The sequence below is a fragment of the Colobus angolensis genome, unplaced genomic scaffold (genome assembly GCF_000951035.1).
Source record: "Colobus angolensis palliatus isolate OR3802 unplaced genomic scaffold, Cang.pa_1.0 Scaffold213, whole genome shotgun sequence".
Lineage (NCBI taxonomy): Eukaryota > Metazoa > Chordata > Mammalia > Primates > Cercopithecidae > Colobus > Colobus angolensis.
This window is the reverse complement of record NW_012115300.1, coordinates 249,442-268,325: the sequence shown is the minus strand read 5'-3', so window position 1 is coordinate 268,325 and position 18,884 is coordinate 249,442. Positions and strand designations below refer to the sequence as shown.

At 37.8% G+C, this 18,884-nt stretch overlaps 1 protein-coding gene across 1 annotated transcript in view; it reads left to right on the top strand.

Moving 5' to 3' along the window:
* MYO6 (myosin VI) overlaps window positions 1-18,884 on the top strand; it is a 92,445-nt gene that overhangs the window by 6,224 nt on the left and 67,337 nt on the right. The window contains exons 3-8 of the mRNA XM_011942955.1: window positions 4,419-4,492; window positions 6,309-6,438; window positions 8,682-8,787; window positions 11,765-11,820; window positions 16,455-16,552; window positions 17,079-17,243. Of these exons, the coding sequence (XP_011798345.1) occupies window positions 4,419-4,492; window positions 6,309-6,438; window positions 8,682-8,787; window positions 11,765-11,820; window positions 16,455-16,552; window positions 17,079-17,243 (629 nt within the window). The remainder of the gene's footprint in view (window positions 1-4,418; window positions 4,493-6,308; window positions 6,439-8,681; window positions 8,788-11,764; window positions 11,821-16,454; window positions 16,553-17,078; window positions 17,244-18,884) is intronic.

Here is an 18,884-nt window from a genome sequence, read left to right as displayed (position 1 = left end):
ACTTGTCTAACTTTTAAATTTTCACAACCTCAGTATTTGCTGCCTCTTGCAGCTGGTTTCCTTGGTGATGCCAGATGGCAGCAATGTTAATGTGTGGGTGTTAACTATTCTCATAAGATAGTAGCCCATCCCTACTGAAGGCCCTTTTCTGAAACCACATTATTAACACAGCTTTGATTGTTGAATTTAGAATATAAGGTTTCCAACTGCAGTGGTTCTGTCACTTAGTACTTTCATCTGAGGCATGCCACCATACCACTGTCCTCTGCTGAATGACACACTGTAACACAAAGCTACCACTATAGTTGTAACTTTGTGTTATACACGCGCACACACACACATGCACACATACACAGGGTCTCACATGCATATTTCTAAAGTTATTTTCTTCTTTCTATTATGGTAATAATGTGAAGATTAAATGATTGATGCCTGTAGAGAGTGTTCTGAAGTATGTGTTGAAGGTTCTACTGAAACAGAGGCATGTTAAGTCTTTTTTTTTTTTTTTTAATGGAGGAAGTGGGGACAATGATGAGGATATTTCACTCCCACCCCACTATGTGTTGTCTTTTAATAGTGCCCCAACAATGTAGCAACATTTGTTACCTACTTTTAGGTCTAAGTTTTTTTTTTTTTTGAGACAGTCTCGCTCTGTCACCCAGATTGGAGTGTAGTGGCATGATCTCAGCTCACTGCAACCTTCGCCTCCCAGGTTCCAGCAATTCTTCTGCCTCAGTCTCCTGAGTAGCTGTGACTACACGTGTGCACCACCATTCCAGCTAATTTTTGTATTTTTAGTGAGATGGGGTTCACTATGTTGGCCAGGTTGGTCTCAAACTCCTGGCCTCAGATGATCTGCCTGCCTCGGGCTCCCAAAGTGCTGGAATTATAGATGTGAGCCACTGCACCGAGCTATAGCTCTGAGTTTTCTATGTGAAGGGTTTTATATGTAGAAATTAGCATGTTAATTTTGCTGTTTTACTTGACTGTTGGTTATTGTCACAAGAATAGGAAAATTGGGCATGTGAAGTCAGTAATTAAAAGGAAAATAATAGCATTTCCCCCTGCTGATTTTGAGCTACTATGACTTTCATGGCACATAATGTTCTTCGTGAATTATTGTCTATTAGATTTTGAGAATAATAAAGTATAGAACATAAAATTGGAAAGAAACCGGGCGCAGTGGCTCACTCCTGTAATCCCAGCACTTTGGGAAGCTGAGGCGGGTGGATCACCTGAGGTCAGGACTTTGAGACCAGCCTGGCAAACATGGTGAAACCCTGTCTCTACTAAAAGTACAAAAATTAGTTGAGCATGGTGGTGGGCGCCAGTAATCCCAGCTACTCGGGGGGCCGAGGCAGGAGACTCCCTTGAACCCAGGAGGCAGACATAGCAGTGAGCCAAGATCACGCCATTGCATTACAGCCTGGGTGACAAGAGTGAAACTCCGTCTCTAAATAATAAATAAATACAATTGGAAAGAATTCTAAAAGTTGCCTTAGTCTCTTTTTCAGTAGTGCAATGTCGTCTACAACAACATATATTTGGAATTGATTGACTTCTGTACTGAAGTTGTTTGTGGGTTCCTTTTTTCTTTTAGCGAGCCAGAGCTGTAATGATTAAGCAGGATCTTAAATGCTGAGACAACTCTCTAGTCAGATATCTAAATTTAATAGTGAAGTCATACCTAATCTTCTTTAGAAACGTTTACATATATTTGTTATATATTTATTTATTAAAACAGTATTTATAAAGAAACTAATTGTTTATTCAAATATTTTGCTATATGTCTTAGGTTAAATTGTTTCAACATTTTAATATTCTTTTGGGTATAGTTAAATCTGTTAATAATTAGGCATAAAAGGTAAACAGTTTACATAAAGAGTTGCATGTAAATAGCCAAGCCAAGTAATCCTAGGACTGACTACTAGGAAAGGAAAGGAAGAAGGAATTATTTGGTAGAGCAGGAGGCTATTTGAGAGGCCCTCGTGAACATCCGTAGGTCATACCTTTAGGGAGATGTAGGCAGTTGGGACTTAGCATTTCACATTCTGGCAAAACAAGGGTTGCAAATATTTTCCTCTCCCTCTCTCTTTTTCTGTGTCTTCTTGAAAATGGAATGGCCTGTGTGGCATGATTTCAGAGGAATACCCTCCTGTCCAAATTCTTACTGTCATCAGCAGATATTTCATCAGCTGGAGATTTATTTGATTTAATAAACACACATCCCTGAAAAGGTAGGTGGCGAGTGTGGAAGGAGTAAAGATAGGAGAGCAAGTAGTAATTCCCATGTCTGTGTAGGCTTATATGATTAGCGTTCACAGGGGAAGTGTACTGTAGGATTAGGAGTTTTTACTTAGAGGAAGCAGTGACAACATCATGCAACCAGGTATTTCAGAGGAAAGTGAGAGAGATGGGGAGTGGTTCAACAGAGTGCGTTGGATAAAGAAAAACGAACATGTAGACCAGGCTCCAGGGCACAAGGATGGAAGAAGATTAGGGATATAGAAAGGTAGGTGACCTCATACCCAAACCAGATATATTAATACCTCTGCTGCCTAACCCTCTCTATATCCTTCCTCAATTCAAAGGAAAGCTGCCATTCAGCTGTTAGGAGCCTCCACCCACTTCTTACTCTCTTTTATTCTGCCCTAAGTGGCACTAGAAAGCAATGAGGTGACTGAGGCAGGAGAATCGCTTGAACCCAGGAGGCGGAGGTTGCAGTGAGCTGAGATCGTGCCACTGCTCTCCAGCCTGGGCGACAGAGTGAGAGTTCATCTCAAAAAAAAAAAAAAAGCAGTGAGGTGAAAGTGAATTGGCTGCATTAAATGAGTATAGATGCATGGGCAGTCTGTGGAGGTAGGTATATGGCAAGAGGCTCTTGTTTGACAGCATTGGTTAGGTGTTGAATAGTGTGTTCAACACCTAACATACATGCAGTGTAGGCACATGAGCAATTTCAGTGAGGGACCAAACAAATAAATCAGGCAGCATCTTGCCCCCAAGGATCTGATATAGTAGACAAAACCAGATACGTAAAATTATCATAACACTGGCAGTGTGTGGTAAGAGCCATAAGGAAATTACAAAGAAGATAGTAGTTCTAGTGGTGGTGGTGAGAATGGGGAAGTGTCATTTGTGAGGTAACTTTTGTACTGACCTTAAAGAATAGATAGATTTTTCACACCTAGAAATGTAGAGGATATTCTACACGGAAACTGATAGATGAATGATACCTGTATTTAATAAATAGTTCAGTCTGCCTATAAGTTAGTATTAAGGTGAATTGTGGAAAATTATATGAAAAGGTCATGAAAGTAGGTTTATTAAGAGCCCTGATCAGACGTGAATATGGATGTTGATAGAGACCCAGTGATGATTTTATGGGGAGAGAGATTTGATGAGGCCTCTACTTTAGTTAATGTGCTGAGAAGTCTGGATTAGAGAGGAGAGAGACTGAGGCAATAGGTAAATAAGAGGCTACCATGATCACAAAAGAGGTAATGAGAACTAAACTGGTATTGGAGCGGTAGAAATGGAAAGAAAGGAGATACATTGAGAGATTCAGATTATGCTTTGAGTACCTGCCATGAACTGTCACTATGCTATACTTTCTTATATGGCATAAAGATTTGGAAACTGGTTTAGAATAAGGAGGGAGAGAGAAGATGATTTTAGTGTTGACTAAGGTTTACAATTTCAGTGACAGAGAAAATGGTGGTTCTAATAACAGAAACAAGGTGGTTGAGAAGAGGAATGGTTTTTGTCTACTCTAGCATGGGATAGAAATGGAGCTCAGGAGATTGAAGGACTTGGAGAATAGATTGGGAGTCAACCCTGACACTTCAGTAGAGCAGATGTCACAGGAACAAGATTTATCTGTTCAAACTCAGCTATTAATTAGCTTCATATTCTCAGTTAAGACATACATAATTTATCCAGGATTATTCTTACGTGAGTTGTGAGGGACTCCCTGAATGATTTGATGGTCTGTTCCCATTCTAAAGTTTTATCTTCTGTGTTTTATCTGTGAAATTCTGAGTATCAGATTGGATTAGTGTCATCACTTTGTTGTGTCAGAAGTGTATTAAGATCAGAGCTATCTATTATAATACTTTTTTCCCTCTTGAATTGTACTTTTTAATCAACCTTCATTAACGAGTACTCACTTGGTACTCACTAGGTTTACTCCTTTAGTTTAAAATTCATTACTTAAAAATATCACTGTAACACATGTAAACTGGATCGCTTTTAAATCAGCTTCTAAGGTTTACATCAGCCTGGGTTTTAAAAAAGATGGAGTTAAATGTAACCTAACAATTGATTTTTAGGATAAGTCAAAGTGATTCAGATTAAGATAGTATTGTTTTACTTTGTTTTCTTCAACTCTCTAATGATATGTAAATTTTCTGTCTTAGGTTCACTAATGTATTTAAATGAAGCCACACTGCTCCATAATATCAAAGTTCGATATAGTAAAGACAGAATTTATGTAAGTATTTTCCTATGGTGTCAGTTTTTGTGGAGATAATTATTTCAAGTGGTACTCTTTGATTTTGTCACACTTGAAATTTTCTAACAGAAAATCATGCTTGATCTGACTGTCTTGAATAGAGTATGAGCTTAGTGAGGACAAATATTTTTTTCTAATTTACAACTTGAACTCTGGGGGTTAAAACATGCCTGGTACATAGAAGGCACTTATTTAATCAGTGTTCGTGGAAAGCAATTATGAATTCAGAGTGTTGTTTAGTGTCTTTTGGACTTAAAAATGTCCAGTTTGAGTATTTTTGAAAACACCATAATGGTTTTTGGTTTTGATTTTTTACTTTTGGTATGTCTGTAGATATGTTTGATTCACTTTCCACGTTGTTTGGAAGACAATGTAAAGCAGCCTGTAAGGAATGTATATTGAAATTAAAAATTTGAATGAGGAAAAAAATGTTAATTAGAATAGAAGATAGTATCTGAGGAAATATTAAGAACACAGGAATGCTGACCATAGAACCTAAATATTTAGTTGCTGAATTTCATTAGACCCTAGATACTCTACCTTGAAAGTCCAGAATATTCAAAAATGAAAGAAAATGCTTTCAGTGTAAATAGTCAGGGCTTCCATCAAATCATTCAGATGGATACTTCACCTAGTATGTTTTAATTATAATTATTCTTTGGGCATGCATGAGACTTTATTACAATATGACCTAACCATATAGTCCTTTGGTGGCTGGAGATAAATTACCCCATTGTAGTTCTCCTGTTATAAAGATGGGGCTCTTCATTATTTTTGAACGAAGAAAACACATGGCTTCTTTGACACTTACTAGATCAAATGACAGTCTTAATCTTTTATATCACTATCAATTTGCCTAATTGTACTTACTTAATTCTGACTAAATTACATTTAGTCTCTGCCATCTGTCCAAGTAGTGACAGCTGGGAAATAGGACTTATTTATTCTATTCCAAAAGAGCGTACTTGCCATCTTCTAGTTATATATAGTTTTAAGACTTTACTTTTCTCCCTGATTTTTTTCAAAATCAACTAAATAAAGAACATATTTAAGTTTAAATGTGGCTATTCTTGATTAGAAATATATTTAGAGGCAAAATTTGCTCAATCAACTGACTCATGTTGAACATCTAATATGTGCTAAATTCCAAAATTAAAAGCAAGCTTAAGTTGCTCATTAAACATTTAACTCATAAATGTTCTAGGTAATGGTTAGCATATATTGTGTGGAAGAAATCTGGAACCAAATGGTCACCACAGAGCTAAATCAATCCTTGGCATTCAGTGATAGGGATGGGCCTAGAAGGTGCTACAAGCTGTATTAAACTCCTCAGTAGCAGGGTGAATACACTAGGTAAGGAATACAAATGACCAAAACTTAGGTGTGGGAGTAGATTTCATAAGTAGAGTCGACAGAAGAAGGCTGAATGAGATAGAAGCTAGAGACTCAGATTTCTGTCTGTGGTGACTTGGTGGTGATGCCATGTCCCTGGGGAAGAACACGGAAGGAGAATACTTCCTTTGAGGCAGAGGTAGGTGGGAAGAGATAATTTCGAGTTTGGATATGCTGAACTTGAGGTGCCTGTGGGTTGGTAAGATACAAATATTTATTAAGAATTGGAGAAATATGGGTCCTATAAAGATCAGGGAATACTCGGAATATTTAGGACTGATTTGGGAGTCTTAGTTATATAGATAATTGAGATTTTTTGTATTTTATTTCTTCTATGAGCTTTGTTTATCTTTAAATGAAAATAGTAATTGGAAAATTTTATGTTTATGCTTTTCATATTTAGACATATGTCGCCAACATTCTGATTGCAGTGAATCCATACTTTGACATACCTAAAATATATTCTTCAGAAACAATAAAGTCATATCAAGGAAAATCTCTTGGGACAAGACCACCTCATGTCTTTGCAATTGGTAAGTGATTTTAATTGTATTTTAATTCTTGTCTTTCTTTATATTGTACAGATTTACTCAGTTTTTCTTTTAGATTAATAAAAGATACCATAAATTGAACATATGTTTTGGAGGAACTGTATACTTCTTGGATATCTCAACATTGTTAGGAGCAAGTATTTTACAGAGTGGGGAAGAACACTTTTGCAGTCAACTAATGAGGCAGGCATACCGTACATCATTATCTGTGTTAAATGCCTGTGTCCTGTAAGGGATGTCTGCCCAGTTGAAAGTAGGATGTAATAAAACTGACCTAATGGTACTTTTAGGCTCTTTAATACCATCAGCTCCATCTTAAAAGTGTCCTCCTTCACAGTTTCGAGGTCCTGGCCTTCATTTCTTACCCAGCTCATGCCTTGTGAGTGTGTTACTTGGACTAGATTTGAGCTATAAGAACAGACTTCTGGGCATCATCTTGCATCAGGGGTTTATGAAATTAAAGGATTAAAAGTAGTATATGCTCCATACTGCTGGAGAACCTGTATGGGAAGACAGTAGTGTCTCTTTGCCTTTCTCAGCTTCTCTTTTATTTTGAAGTCCTCCAGATCTGAGGCATAGCGGGTGGAGGTTTTTGATCAGAATGAGCAGTTACCCCTCTTCCCACCAAATACGGAAGTGTTAGCTAACCCTTTGCATTCAGACATAAAGCAGCTAAGTGACATGTGTTGGAACTTGTTCATAGTGCAGCCTGTTTCTCTTTGGGCTTTCTCTTTATGCTTGACCTAACCAGACTTCACTTTCAGATTTGGTTGACCTGTGTGCTGTCTGCTACTAAGTAGGGTAAATATGGCTGACGTAATTACTCTACCAGGGCAACAGCAGATTTACTTTTGGCTGAAAGAAGCTATGACAGGCATCGTGTGTTCAGCCTGCAAAATCCCTTAGAACCTGAATATGTGCAAACTTATCACTGGAGAAAAGTTACATGTTTAAAATGTAAATCAATGAGCTTTTATTTTTAGCTTTTTACTACTAAAAAACAAGTGTTTGGAATGATTCTTTAAAAACATGTGGAGGATGGGTGTGGTGGCTCATGCGTGTAATCCAAGCACTTGGGAGGGCGGATCGCTTGAGCCCAGGAGGTCAATACCCACCTGGGCAAACATGCAAAACCTTGTCTCTATAAAAAAAAAGAAACAATTAGCCAGGCATGCGCTTGCCTGTAGTCCCAGCTACTCTGGAGGCAGTGGTGGGAGGATTGATTGACCTTAGGAGATCGAGGCTGCAGTGAGCTGAGATCGTGCCACCACGTTCAACCTGGGTGACAGAGAGAGACCATGTCTCAAAAAAAACCAAAAATGGGTGGGGGGTGGAACAGGGGAACATGTTGCTGATAAATTGGACAAAGGGATGTGTGTACTCTTGCATATGGTTTGCATTGGGATGTGTGTACTCTTGCATAAGGTTTGCATTCTCCCCTTAGAGTAAAAGCCATTTCTAAAGTCTTCTTGGCACATGTCTGAGGTGAGAGATAGTCTTATATAGCCAAATTGTGATGACCTAATTTTGAATTACAGTTGTCTTAATTTGAGACTGCTTTAACAGCATTAAATTGTTTCAACTTGTCTGTGTAGACTTGACATTTAATACAGTTTATAGCCTAAATTGTTGGAGTGTAATGAAGATAGTTAAAAATTATATATGTAAACAGTGGCAAATCTAGGAAACTTAAAGCTGTTAATTTTGCCTCGTTGTAAAATGTTGACAAATTCTACAAGATTCATAAATTTAATAGTTGTATTACAGGAAAAAAACCCCACAGATTTATTTTGCCATTATGTATTTTGTTTTCTCTAGCCAACTTTGTGGTTGCCAGATTTCTTAATTGGAAGCTCATTAATTCCTGCTTTTCGCTGGGGACTTCATTAGTTATGCGTAGTGACCATTTTCTAAATCCCTCTGCAGATCAGCTCTGGAATTGTGAAGAGATGAGCCATAGCCCATAATATCAAGACATTCTATCAGAAACTTAAGAGTTGTTTATTTGGATTTCATATTACTTAACTTTTAGGATAATAAGATACAACATTTACAGTAAATACTTCTAAAATGATTTGAACACTTTTGAATGACTTTATTTTAAAATTTCATTAACGTTGAACGTTTATGATTTCTTTAAGAGTAAGTGCTCCTAAAGTGAACTTTCTATTATTAACTTTATATTTAATATATTGCCCATCATTAATGTCTTATTTTGACCCTAGCTGATAAAGCCTTTCGAGACATGAAGGTGCTCAAGATGAGTCAGTCTATCATTGTATCTGGCGAATCAGGAGCTGGTAAAACAGAAAATACAAAATTTGTTCTAAGGTGAGTATTCAGCTAACTTGAAATATTTGAGCAGGTTGATCGTATTTTTCCCCCCTTGAGATAGGGTCTTACTGTGTCACCCAGGATGGAAAGCAGTGTCACCACCACAGCTCACTGTAGCCTTGACCTCCTGGGCTCAAGTGATTGTCCCACTTCATTCTCCTGAATAGCTGGGACTGCAGGCACATGCCATCATGCCCTGCTAATCTTTTAATTTTTTTGTAGAGATGAAGTCTTACTGTGGTGCCTAGGCTGGTTTCAAATTTCTGGGCTTGAGCAACCCTCCTGCCTTGGCCTCCCCAAATGATGGAATTATAGGCATGAGCCACCGTGCTCAGCCCAGGTTGACTTTTTTCTGGTAAAAAAAAACATATGTAAAAGTTGTCAACCATTTCTAAGTGTATAGCATAGTAGCATTAAGTATATTCACATTGTTGTGCAGCCAATCTGTACAGCCTCCAGAACTTTCATCTTGGAAAACTAAAACTTCACCGATTCAACAACAACTCCATTTATCCACTCATCTAGTAACCAGCATTCTACTTCCCAGTTTTTCTATAGCTATCTCTCATGTAAGTGAAATTACACAGTATTTGTCTTTCTGTGACCGGCCTATTTTATTTAGCTCAACTTAAGATTCATCCATGTTGTAGTATGTGTCAGAATTTCTTTCCTTTTATTTTTATTTTTTAGTATTTTGTATCCCATCCTTCCTTTTTAAGGCTGAATAATATTTTATTGTAGATATATGGTACATTTATTTATCCATGCATTTGTCAATGAATATTTAGGTGACTTCCACCTCTTGGCTATTGTGAATAGTGCTGTTGTGAACTATTCTGTTCAAATAGTTCTTTGAGAACTATAGGCTGTGCAAATATTTCTTTGAGAATTTGAACTGGTTGACTTTTAATACCTTTGCATACTTCATGACATAGTTTGGAATGGTGGGCTCTACCCCTTTTAAGATACAGACACCTTATATGGAAGCTAATCTATAGATGACTGAAAGCCTGCTCTGACATGTTATTCACATGAGGATCTTGGAGGAGACCAGTACTGGTTAGACAAAGGGTGATCTAGAAATGTTCCTTAAGAATCTAACATTTACGTTCTGTCTATATTTCTGTTAGCATGGTTAAAACCATTTTTTACCTTAAACTTACGATAATTGGCCTCCTTATTTCTGTTTCCCTATAGCCTGCCTCTGAACATGTTCCCTTTGCTGCCATTAACTTAAACTCTCTGCATTGTGTTTTTTTGTTTGTTTGGTTTGGTTTGTTTTTTGAAAACAGGGACTTGCTTTGTTGCCCCATCACCCAGGCTGTAGGGCAGTGGTGCGATCATACCTCACTGCAGCCTCGACCTCCTCCAAGCCAAGTGATCCTCCTACCTCAGCCTCCCAAGTAACTGGGACCACAGGCATGTGCCACCATGCCTGGCTAATTATTTTTTTGTAGAGACAGGGTTATGCTATGTTGTCCAGGCTGGTCTCCAACTCCTGCACTCAAGTGACCCTCCCACTTTGACCTCCTAAAGTGCTGGGATTACAGGCATGAGCCACCATGCCTGGCCTTACACTTTGTTTAGAATTATAGCGTTTTAAAAATGGAAGGAATCGTAACACTCATTGTAGTATAGTTCTTTTAATTTACATACCCACGAGGTTAGATCTAGTGGTTCAACTACTGCTAGGAGCAGCATACTCACCAGTGTTACTCCCACAGAATTACAGTTCTTAGTTGATTGCTGCATAGTGGTACTATGAAATTTTGCTATTCATTATGTAACTATGTATGCTGTTCAGAGTTATCTATATAAAATCAATTGAAGAGTTTAACAGCTATTTTATACACACACATACACACACACACACACACATAATTCTGGTTAAATGAATGCTTCCCAATATTCTTGGATTCTAAGTGTTTCAATTTCTCTTTCTTTCTTTCCTGTATGTAATAGTCTATATGAGTCTATGGTTGATATATGAAAATGAACAAAAAGTTAAGGAATTATAAACTAATAATATGAACTTATATTTTAAATTAAGGATTGCTTTTTGTTTTGAAATGTGCCAGGCAAATAGTTATTTGTCTGTGTTTCATATTTCAGTGAAACAACATGAAGAGTGATAACTTCCCAGTTCTTCAGAGGCAGATTGCCTTGTTTTCTGTAGCCAAAGATTGAATTAATAGGCTCTCACAAAAGGCTTTGAAATCTCCTGTAGTTGATGAATATAATATATTTAAAATCAAATAGTTGGATAAAATCAGAATATTCCCAAAACAATTTTAAAAATAATGTGTTAGATTAGATGTTAAATGTAATAGATTAGATGTTAAATGCAATACAAATAGAATTTATTTTTCATTTTTATAATTTCAGCATTTAGATTCATGCCATACATGTGCAGGTTTGTTATGAATATATTTTGTGACATAGACGTTTGGGTTGTGAGTGATCTCATCATTGAGGTAATGAGCATAGTACCACCAAATAGAATTTTTTTTTTTTTTTTTTGAGACGGAGTCTCACGCCGTCACCCAGGCTGGAGTGCAGTGGTGCAGTCTCGGCTCACTGCAACCTCTGCCTCCCAGGTTCAAGCGATTCTCCTGCCCCAGCCTCCCGAGTAGCTGGAATGACAAGCGTATGCCACCATGCCTGGCTAATTTTGTATTTTAGTAGAGAAGGGGTTTCATCATGTGGGCCAGGCTGGTCTCGAACTCCTGACTTCAGGTGATCCACCTGCCTTGACCTCCCAAAATGCTGAGATTGTAGGCATGAGCCACTGCACCTGGCCCCAAATAGAATTTTAAATACATTTAAAAAGCTGTCGCAGAATAGTTGCATTTAAGTACACATTTGTTATAGTGATGATCTAGGTTTCAGTTTTATATGTACTAAATAATATAATTATAAATAATTGTGTACCATATTATTGTCATCAACATTTTTTATCCTATATTTTAAACAGATACCTGACTGAATCCTATGGAACAGGTCAAGATATTGATGATAGAATTGTTGAAGGTATTGCTAATTTTTCTGTTGTTATGCATGTACTGAAATTAAGTTACAAGACTTCTTTCGGTGGTCTGGAATGTTCTTCTCTCAGAGATGCAAAAGACTCTCTTATCTCCTACAAATCATTGCTCATATAGCATCTTGTTATTTACCTAATATCAATTGTTTTTGCCCCCACCCCCACCTCATGAAAACACTAAGAAGGCAGGGATTTTTGTTTCATATTGCAAAACCCTAGAATGGTAACTAATAAAGAGCATAAATATCTGCTGAATGAATGAAAGAAATACAGGAATGTCTTTAGCTTCCTGTTTGTTTTGTGGAGCTTGTTTTGTGTAAAGGGAAGAGGAAGAAGGGTTAATTGGCATTAGGTGCTTTTTTAGGGAAGTCATTTTTTAAGAAAGGCAGTAGTGTGTAAATTGATTTCCTTAAGCTATCCATGATTATATACCTCCTTAGAAAATCTTCCTGTAGCTCAGTTTGGAGACTACTGGCCTAGACTACCATTATGTTGAATCTCCTGCATGATGCCCTCCTGCATCATAGACTCCTGCTTCGTCTCTTCACTTAGATTCTTACTTCTCCTTAATCCAGTCTCTGTATGGAAGTTGGAATAATTTCTTTTTCTTTTCTTTTTTTTTTTTGAGGCAGAGTCTCACCTGTCACCCAGGCTGGAGTATAGTGGCTTGATCCCGGCTCACTACAACCTCTGCCTCTTGGGTTCAAGCGATTCTCCTGCCTTAGCCTCCCGAGTAGCTGGGCTTACAGGCGCCCACCACCACGCCTGGCTAATTTTCGTATTTTTAGTAGAGACGGGGTTTCACCATGTTGGCCAGACTGGTCTTGAACTCTTGACCTCAGGTGATCCGCCCGCCTCAGCCTCCCAGAGTGCTGGGATTATGGGGGTGAGCCACCACGCCTGGCTGGAACAATTTCTTTTGCTTTAAATCATCTGATGGCTTCATATTGCTCTCAACATCATGCGCCAGATGTGTAACATCACCCACAGTGCTCTGTGTGATCTGGCCCCTGCCTCTTCTGATCTCACCTAGAGTCATGTTTCTTCTAACTCCTTATGCTTTAATCACATTGGCCTCCTTGTAGTTCTTTGAGCTGTCTTAAACAGGCTTCTCTGAACACTCTTTCTCCTTCTCCCTGCCTTACTTTCCCCTACTATGTACTCAGTAAGCATTTTTTAATAATGATGGTCATAATAACATATATGGGATGTATTAGGCTTTATCTTGTTTAAAAATCTGTTATCTAATTTAAATCTTCACAGAATGAATTAGAAACTATTTTATTCCTACTTTAAAGATGATAATATTTAAATATGCTGAAACTCATATAGCTCATCAGTTGTGAAATTTGAGTATAAACCTAGACATCTTAACTGCATGCCATAGTAAATGCATATTTTAACACTCTCTTGGCCATTTTTGTTTTTAAAGTAGAGACAGCATCTCACTATGTTGCCCAGGCTGCTCTCAAACTCCTGGGCTCAAGCAGTCCTCTTGCCTCAGCCTTATAAGTAGTTGGGACTCTACGAGTGCAACACACATGCTCTTGACATTTTAAAGAAAAATGTTAGTTGAACAAAAACTTATTGGGGCCTTGTATGTTCATGCATTTTGCTAGATCATAGCAAATGATATGTGCATTTTTCACAGTGATGTAAAATCTGCATGTAGATCAATCTAAATAGAACTCTAATAAACATTTTTAAAGTTGAGCATCAATAAAGTTTTTTTTAATATAAAGAATTTTCTAGTTTCATTTACAGTTTATGTGATGGTGTAACATACTCAAATATGTACTTATCTCATAAGTAATGCTTTATTCACAGTAAAGTACCTTACTTTAGCGAGGGAGTCATTCTTAAAAACTGAATAAATTAATAAAAAAGAACAGATTATGGGCTACCTCAGTAAAAGACTAATTAGTATTGTGATTTGCTCACTTGAGGAGCACACTCACTTGACAATTGGATATAAGCCCACTTTCTTCCACAGTAATGTGCTGTACAGTATGTAGTATGTTATAGTGGAGATAAGTTATTCCAAATGCTCCAAGTGTTATTCCAAATGCTTCTATAGCTTCCTTTTTTTTTTTTTTTTTGAGACTGAGTCTCACTCTGTCGCCCAGGCTGGAGTGCAGTGGTGTGATCTTGGCTCACTGCAACCTCTGTCTCCCGAGTTCAAGTGATACCCCTGCTTCAGCCTCCTAAGTAGCTTGGATTATAGGTGTGTGCCATTATGCCTGGCTGATTTTTGTATTTTTTAATAGAGTTGGGGTTTCACCATGTTGGCTAGGCTGGTCTTGAACTCCTGACCTCAGGTGATCCACTTGTCTCAGCCTCCGAAAGTGCTGGGATTATGGGTGTAAACCACTGTGCCCAGCTCTATAGCCTCTTAATGGATAATAGTAAGTGTAACTAGAAGGGCATAGAGTCTTTTGATGCCATCCTTAGTAGAAGTTTAGTTGCTGGTTTTGGAATGAGTATATTATTAGTAGCATTAATATGATTTTCTGTTGGAGAGGTTCTTATCCTATTGGGATATTTTACTTGTATTAAGTTCTTCAGCAAAAACTAGTAGATTACCAATAAGGGAGTGGGGGAGACCTGTAATTGAGTCCTCTTTTTGTCAATAGACAGTTATGTGGCCTTTGAAGAGTGAGTTGACCACATTTATTTTGTTTTGTTTTGTTTTGTTTTTTGTTTTTTTTTTTTTTGAGATGAAGTCTCACTCTTTCACCCAGGCTGGAGTGCAGTGGCATGATCTTGGCTCACCTCAACCTCCATCTCCTGGGTTCAAGTGATTCTCCTGCCTCAGGCTCCTGAGTAGCTGGGACTACAGGTGACTGCCACCACGCCTGGCTAATTTTTGTATTTTTATTAGCGACGGGGTTTCACCATGTTGGTTAGGCTGGTCTGAAACTCCTGACCTCATGATCCGTCCACCTTGGCCTCCCAAAGTGCTGGGATTGCAGGTGTGAGCCACTGCGCCCCGACTGACCATGTTAGCTTCAGTTTTTTCTCCCATCTGAAACACGAGGGATATATTCTAATATTTTTTAGTTTTAATGTTTTCTTTCTTATTTTGCCATGTGAAATGGCTGGAGAATGATCTTTAAAAGAGTTTAGAGACTAGTTAAGCATTCTACTATGGATAGAATAGGAGAAATTGACTTGAAAAGGTTTCATAAGAAATATGGCTTCATGTTTATTTTTTATTTTATTTATTTATTTATTTGAGACGGAGTCTTGCTCTGTCGCTCAGGCTTGAGTGCAGTGGAGTGATCTCGGCTCACTGCAACCTTCGCCTCCCGGGTTCACGCCATTCTCCTGCCTCAGCCTCCCAAGTATCGGGGACTACAGGCACCTGCCACCATGCCCGGCTAATTTTTTATATTTTTAGTAGAGATGGAGTTTCACCATGTTAGCCAGGATGGTGTCGATCTTCTGACCTTGAGATCTGCCTGCCTCGGCCTCCCAAAGTGCTGGGATTACAGGCATGAGCCACTGCGCCCGGCCAGCTTCGTGTTTATTATAGGAAGAACATGCTTCATAAAAAACATTTTAACACTAAACATTATGAAGTACTTTAAGTTTGTTGACGGAGAATATGTGTGTAAGATTTAACACTAATTTGGTATGTGTATGATTGAGACTTAGGTGAGTATAAGAGTAGACTCTAATAACTCTTATCCAGTCATGATATGTGGATAGGTGATTATAAAATAACAGTGAAAATGTTATATTTGTTCATTAGGATTTTAAAACCTTTTATTCTGAGAACCTTTCTTAGGTAATTCTGTAAACTCTTAATATGTTAAATTTCACTGGATATACATGTAAAAATGTTAAATATGGAGACTATTAATATGTAAAATGTTTTAGATGTTTTAGAAAAGTAACTCAAATAATACAACCCTTGCCTATATTTTCTCACAAGAGGTTTGCTGTTTTATCTAATTACTTTTCTGGGCCTGATATACTTGATAAAACAGTAAAATTCTTAGGGAAAAAATTTGAAAGTCGAGTTGTACATTTTGTAACATAGTGGCTTAAACATTTAGTCGTATAACATTTACATTTTCTTTTTATATTTTTGAGAAATTTTTCCATCTCCTGGACTTGAATAGTGCCTGAGCATAGTGGGTAGTCAATAAATATTTGTGGAATTTGGCATTACTTGTGAATTCCTTCATGTTGGTTTTTTTTTTTTTGAGATGGAGTCTTGCTCTTGTCGCCCAGGCTGGAGTGTAATGGTGTGACCTCGGCTCACTGCAACCTCTGCCTCCCAGGTTCAAGCAATTCTCCTGCCTTAGTCTTCCAAGTAACTGGGATTACAGGCGTGTGCCACCATGCCCGGCTAATTTTTGTATTTTTTAGTAGAGATGGGGTTTCATCCTCTTGGCCAGGCTGGTCTCGAACTCCTAACCTCGTGATCCACCTGCCTTGGCCTCCCAAAGTGCTGGGATTACAGGTGTGAGCCACTGCGCCTGGCTCATGTTAATATTTTTTAGTGCATTTTTTTCTAGACATATATATTAACAAATGGAGATATACTATGCATATTTTGTTTTGTTCCGTCATGCTAATTTTTTGATTGATTTTTTTTTTTGTTTCTCAATAGCTAACCCACTCCTAGAAGCCTTTGGAAATGCAAAGACCGTTCGCAACAATAATAGCAGTCGATTTGGGAAATTTGTAGAAATACATTTTAATGAAAAGGTAAGTGAGAGTAAGCTTTGGAATGATATTTTTGGGGAGTGTTTGTAAAAATGCAAGGGTCAGTTGGTGCTGTACTTGCACTTAATGGTAAATCCCTTTAAGTTTCATTGTTACTTTAGATGGTTGCAGGAATATACGTGTCCACTACGACCATCTAAAAGCTCCTTTCACAATTTAAAGTCCAGATACTGATTTTGACTTCAGCATTGAGTATTACTGTATAGCTAGTCGTGTAAGATATTCTAGCACCTGTGTTGAGGTACAGTGCAGGATCAGTTGTGATTCTTCATTGGCTCAAAACTTATAGCAGGATTTGGGTAGAGACTTAAATGAGGATATTTAAAATGGTGACCATTATAAATACTCTATGCTTACGTTTAGTTGTTTCTTCCCCTTTATTTGATGAATATTATAACCTCCTTGATAGACAATTGTGTATTAGAAAAGGTAAATAATTTAACATTGGTAAATTATACTTTAAGACTTTAAATGCAAAAACATATTTTCTCTGTGTTTTGTTTTTTAGAGCTCAGTTGTTGGAGGATTTGTTTCACATTATCTCCTAGAGAAATCTAGGATCTGTGTTCAAGGCAAAGAGGAAAGAAATTATCATATCTTTTATAGGTTGTGTGCTGGTGCTTCTGAAGATATTAGAGAAAAACTTCATTTGAGCTCACCAGATAATTTTCGGGTAGGTCAGAAGAAAAGAAATTTCATATAGCCAGGTGCAGTGGCTCATGGCTGTGATCCCAACACTTTGGGAGGCTGAGGCGGATGGATTGCTTGAGCCCAGGAGTTCAAGAGAAGCCTGGGCAATGTAGTGAGACCCTGTCTCAAAAAAAAATATACAAAAAATTAGCTTGGCATGGTGACACTCACCTGTAGTTCCAGTTACTCGGAGGCTGAGGTGGGAGGATCACCTGAGCCCAGGAGGTTGAGACTGCAGTGAGCCATGATTGTGCCACTGCACTCCAGCCTGGGCAACAGAGCGAGACCCTGTCTCAAAGAAAAACAATTTTTTGTACAATTTTTGAAAACAGAATTGCCATCAAGCCTAAAACTTATTTTAGTGGATTTTGAAATCTACTTGTTGTGTGTATGTAACTTACATTGGATCAAGTATAACATGTTAGAATGACCACTGTACTGAGAAGATCTCTATTAAGGTGTACTGCTGAATTTATAATATACTACTATATGAGGAGGCACATAATGGAATAGATAAAAGGATAGATGTTAAACCCTATATCAATTTAAACTCAATTAAAAATTTATAATAGCTCTGTAATACTAGCTTTAAAGTTACCTTTGACTTATCTGTAAAAATGTTTGAACACTGAATTAATATTAATAAAAGACACATGATTGTATTTCTTCACTTTAACAACAAATATTTATTGCTTGCCCATTGGGTGCCAGGCATTGGGCCAGGATTGAAAAGATAAATAATACCCAGTCCCTGCTCCTTACCCAGTCCCTGCTCCTGAGCAACTTAGAATGTGGTGGGAAGCGGGCGTGCACACACACACACACACACACACACACACACACCCAAAACTCACACCCCCGAGAATTACAAGCCAAGGGAGTAGAGTTTCTAGGAGCGCTGAGGATGGTTAACACAATTTTTAGATTCTCAGGTTAGAAAACAGTGTCCTTGTATGGAGTATGGGAATGTTGTTTATACAAAGGAATAGAATGTGAGTAAGGAATGTCTTTTGTATAGAGTTCCCCAGCTGATTCCGATAGTCTTTTTTGGTCAGAAACCCTCCATTTGAGAATCATAACACACATAATTATTGCTCTGTGTGTGTGTGTGTGTGTGTGTGTGTGTGTGTGTTTTTGCAGACAGCTTTTCTTTTACTTCAACCAATTTCTTTTATTGTGTATTTGCAAATTTTAGAAGTCTATTGTCTTAAAATGCTTTATAAATGTATCTGTATACTTCTAAAATGTCCAGTCTTTTCTAGAACTCTCCAAATTAATTGGAATTTGAAGTTAGTTGCCCACATTATTTTCATGAAAGTAAAGGAAGCATTTCTTTTTACTATGGTTTTAAAAAAAGGAATAAATTACTAGGAACTACATGAAATATAATAATGATGATATGGTTTTGTCAATACTTATTTGACAGTAAAGTGATGTGACTATTCTGGCCTTAATCTAGCATTTCTTCCTGCTTGGAGGCTTGGGAGCATAGTATTTTTGGGTTTCAGAATATACAGCCTTTCCTGGTACAATGGCAGGCATCCTGAAAGGGCAGCTGTTGAAATTTATCTGGTCAGAGGGTTTCCTGCTTTTGCAGTGTGAACCAGGAGGCCTGATTTCCTTT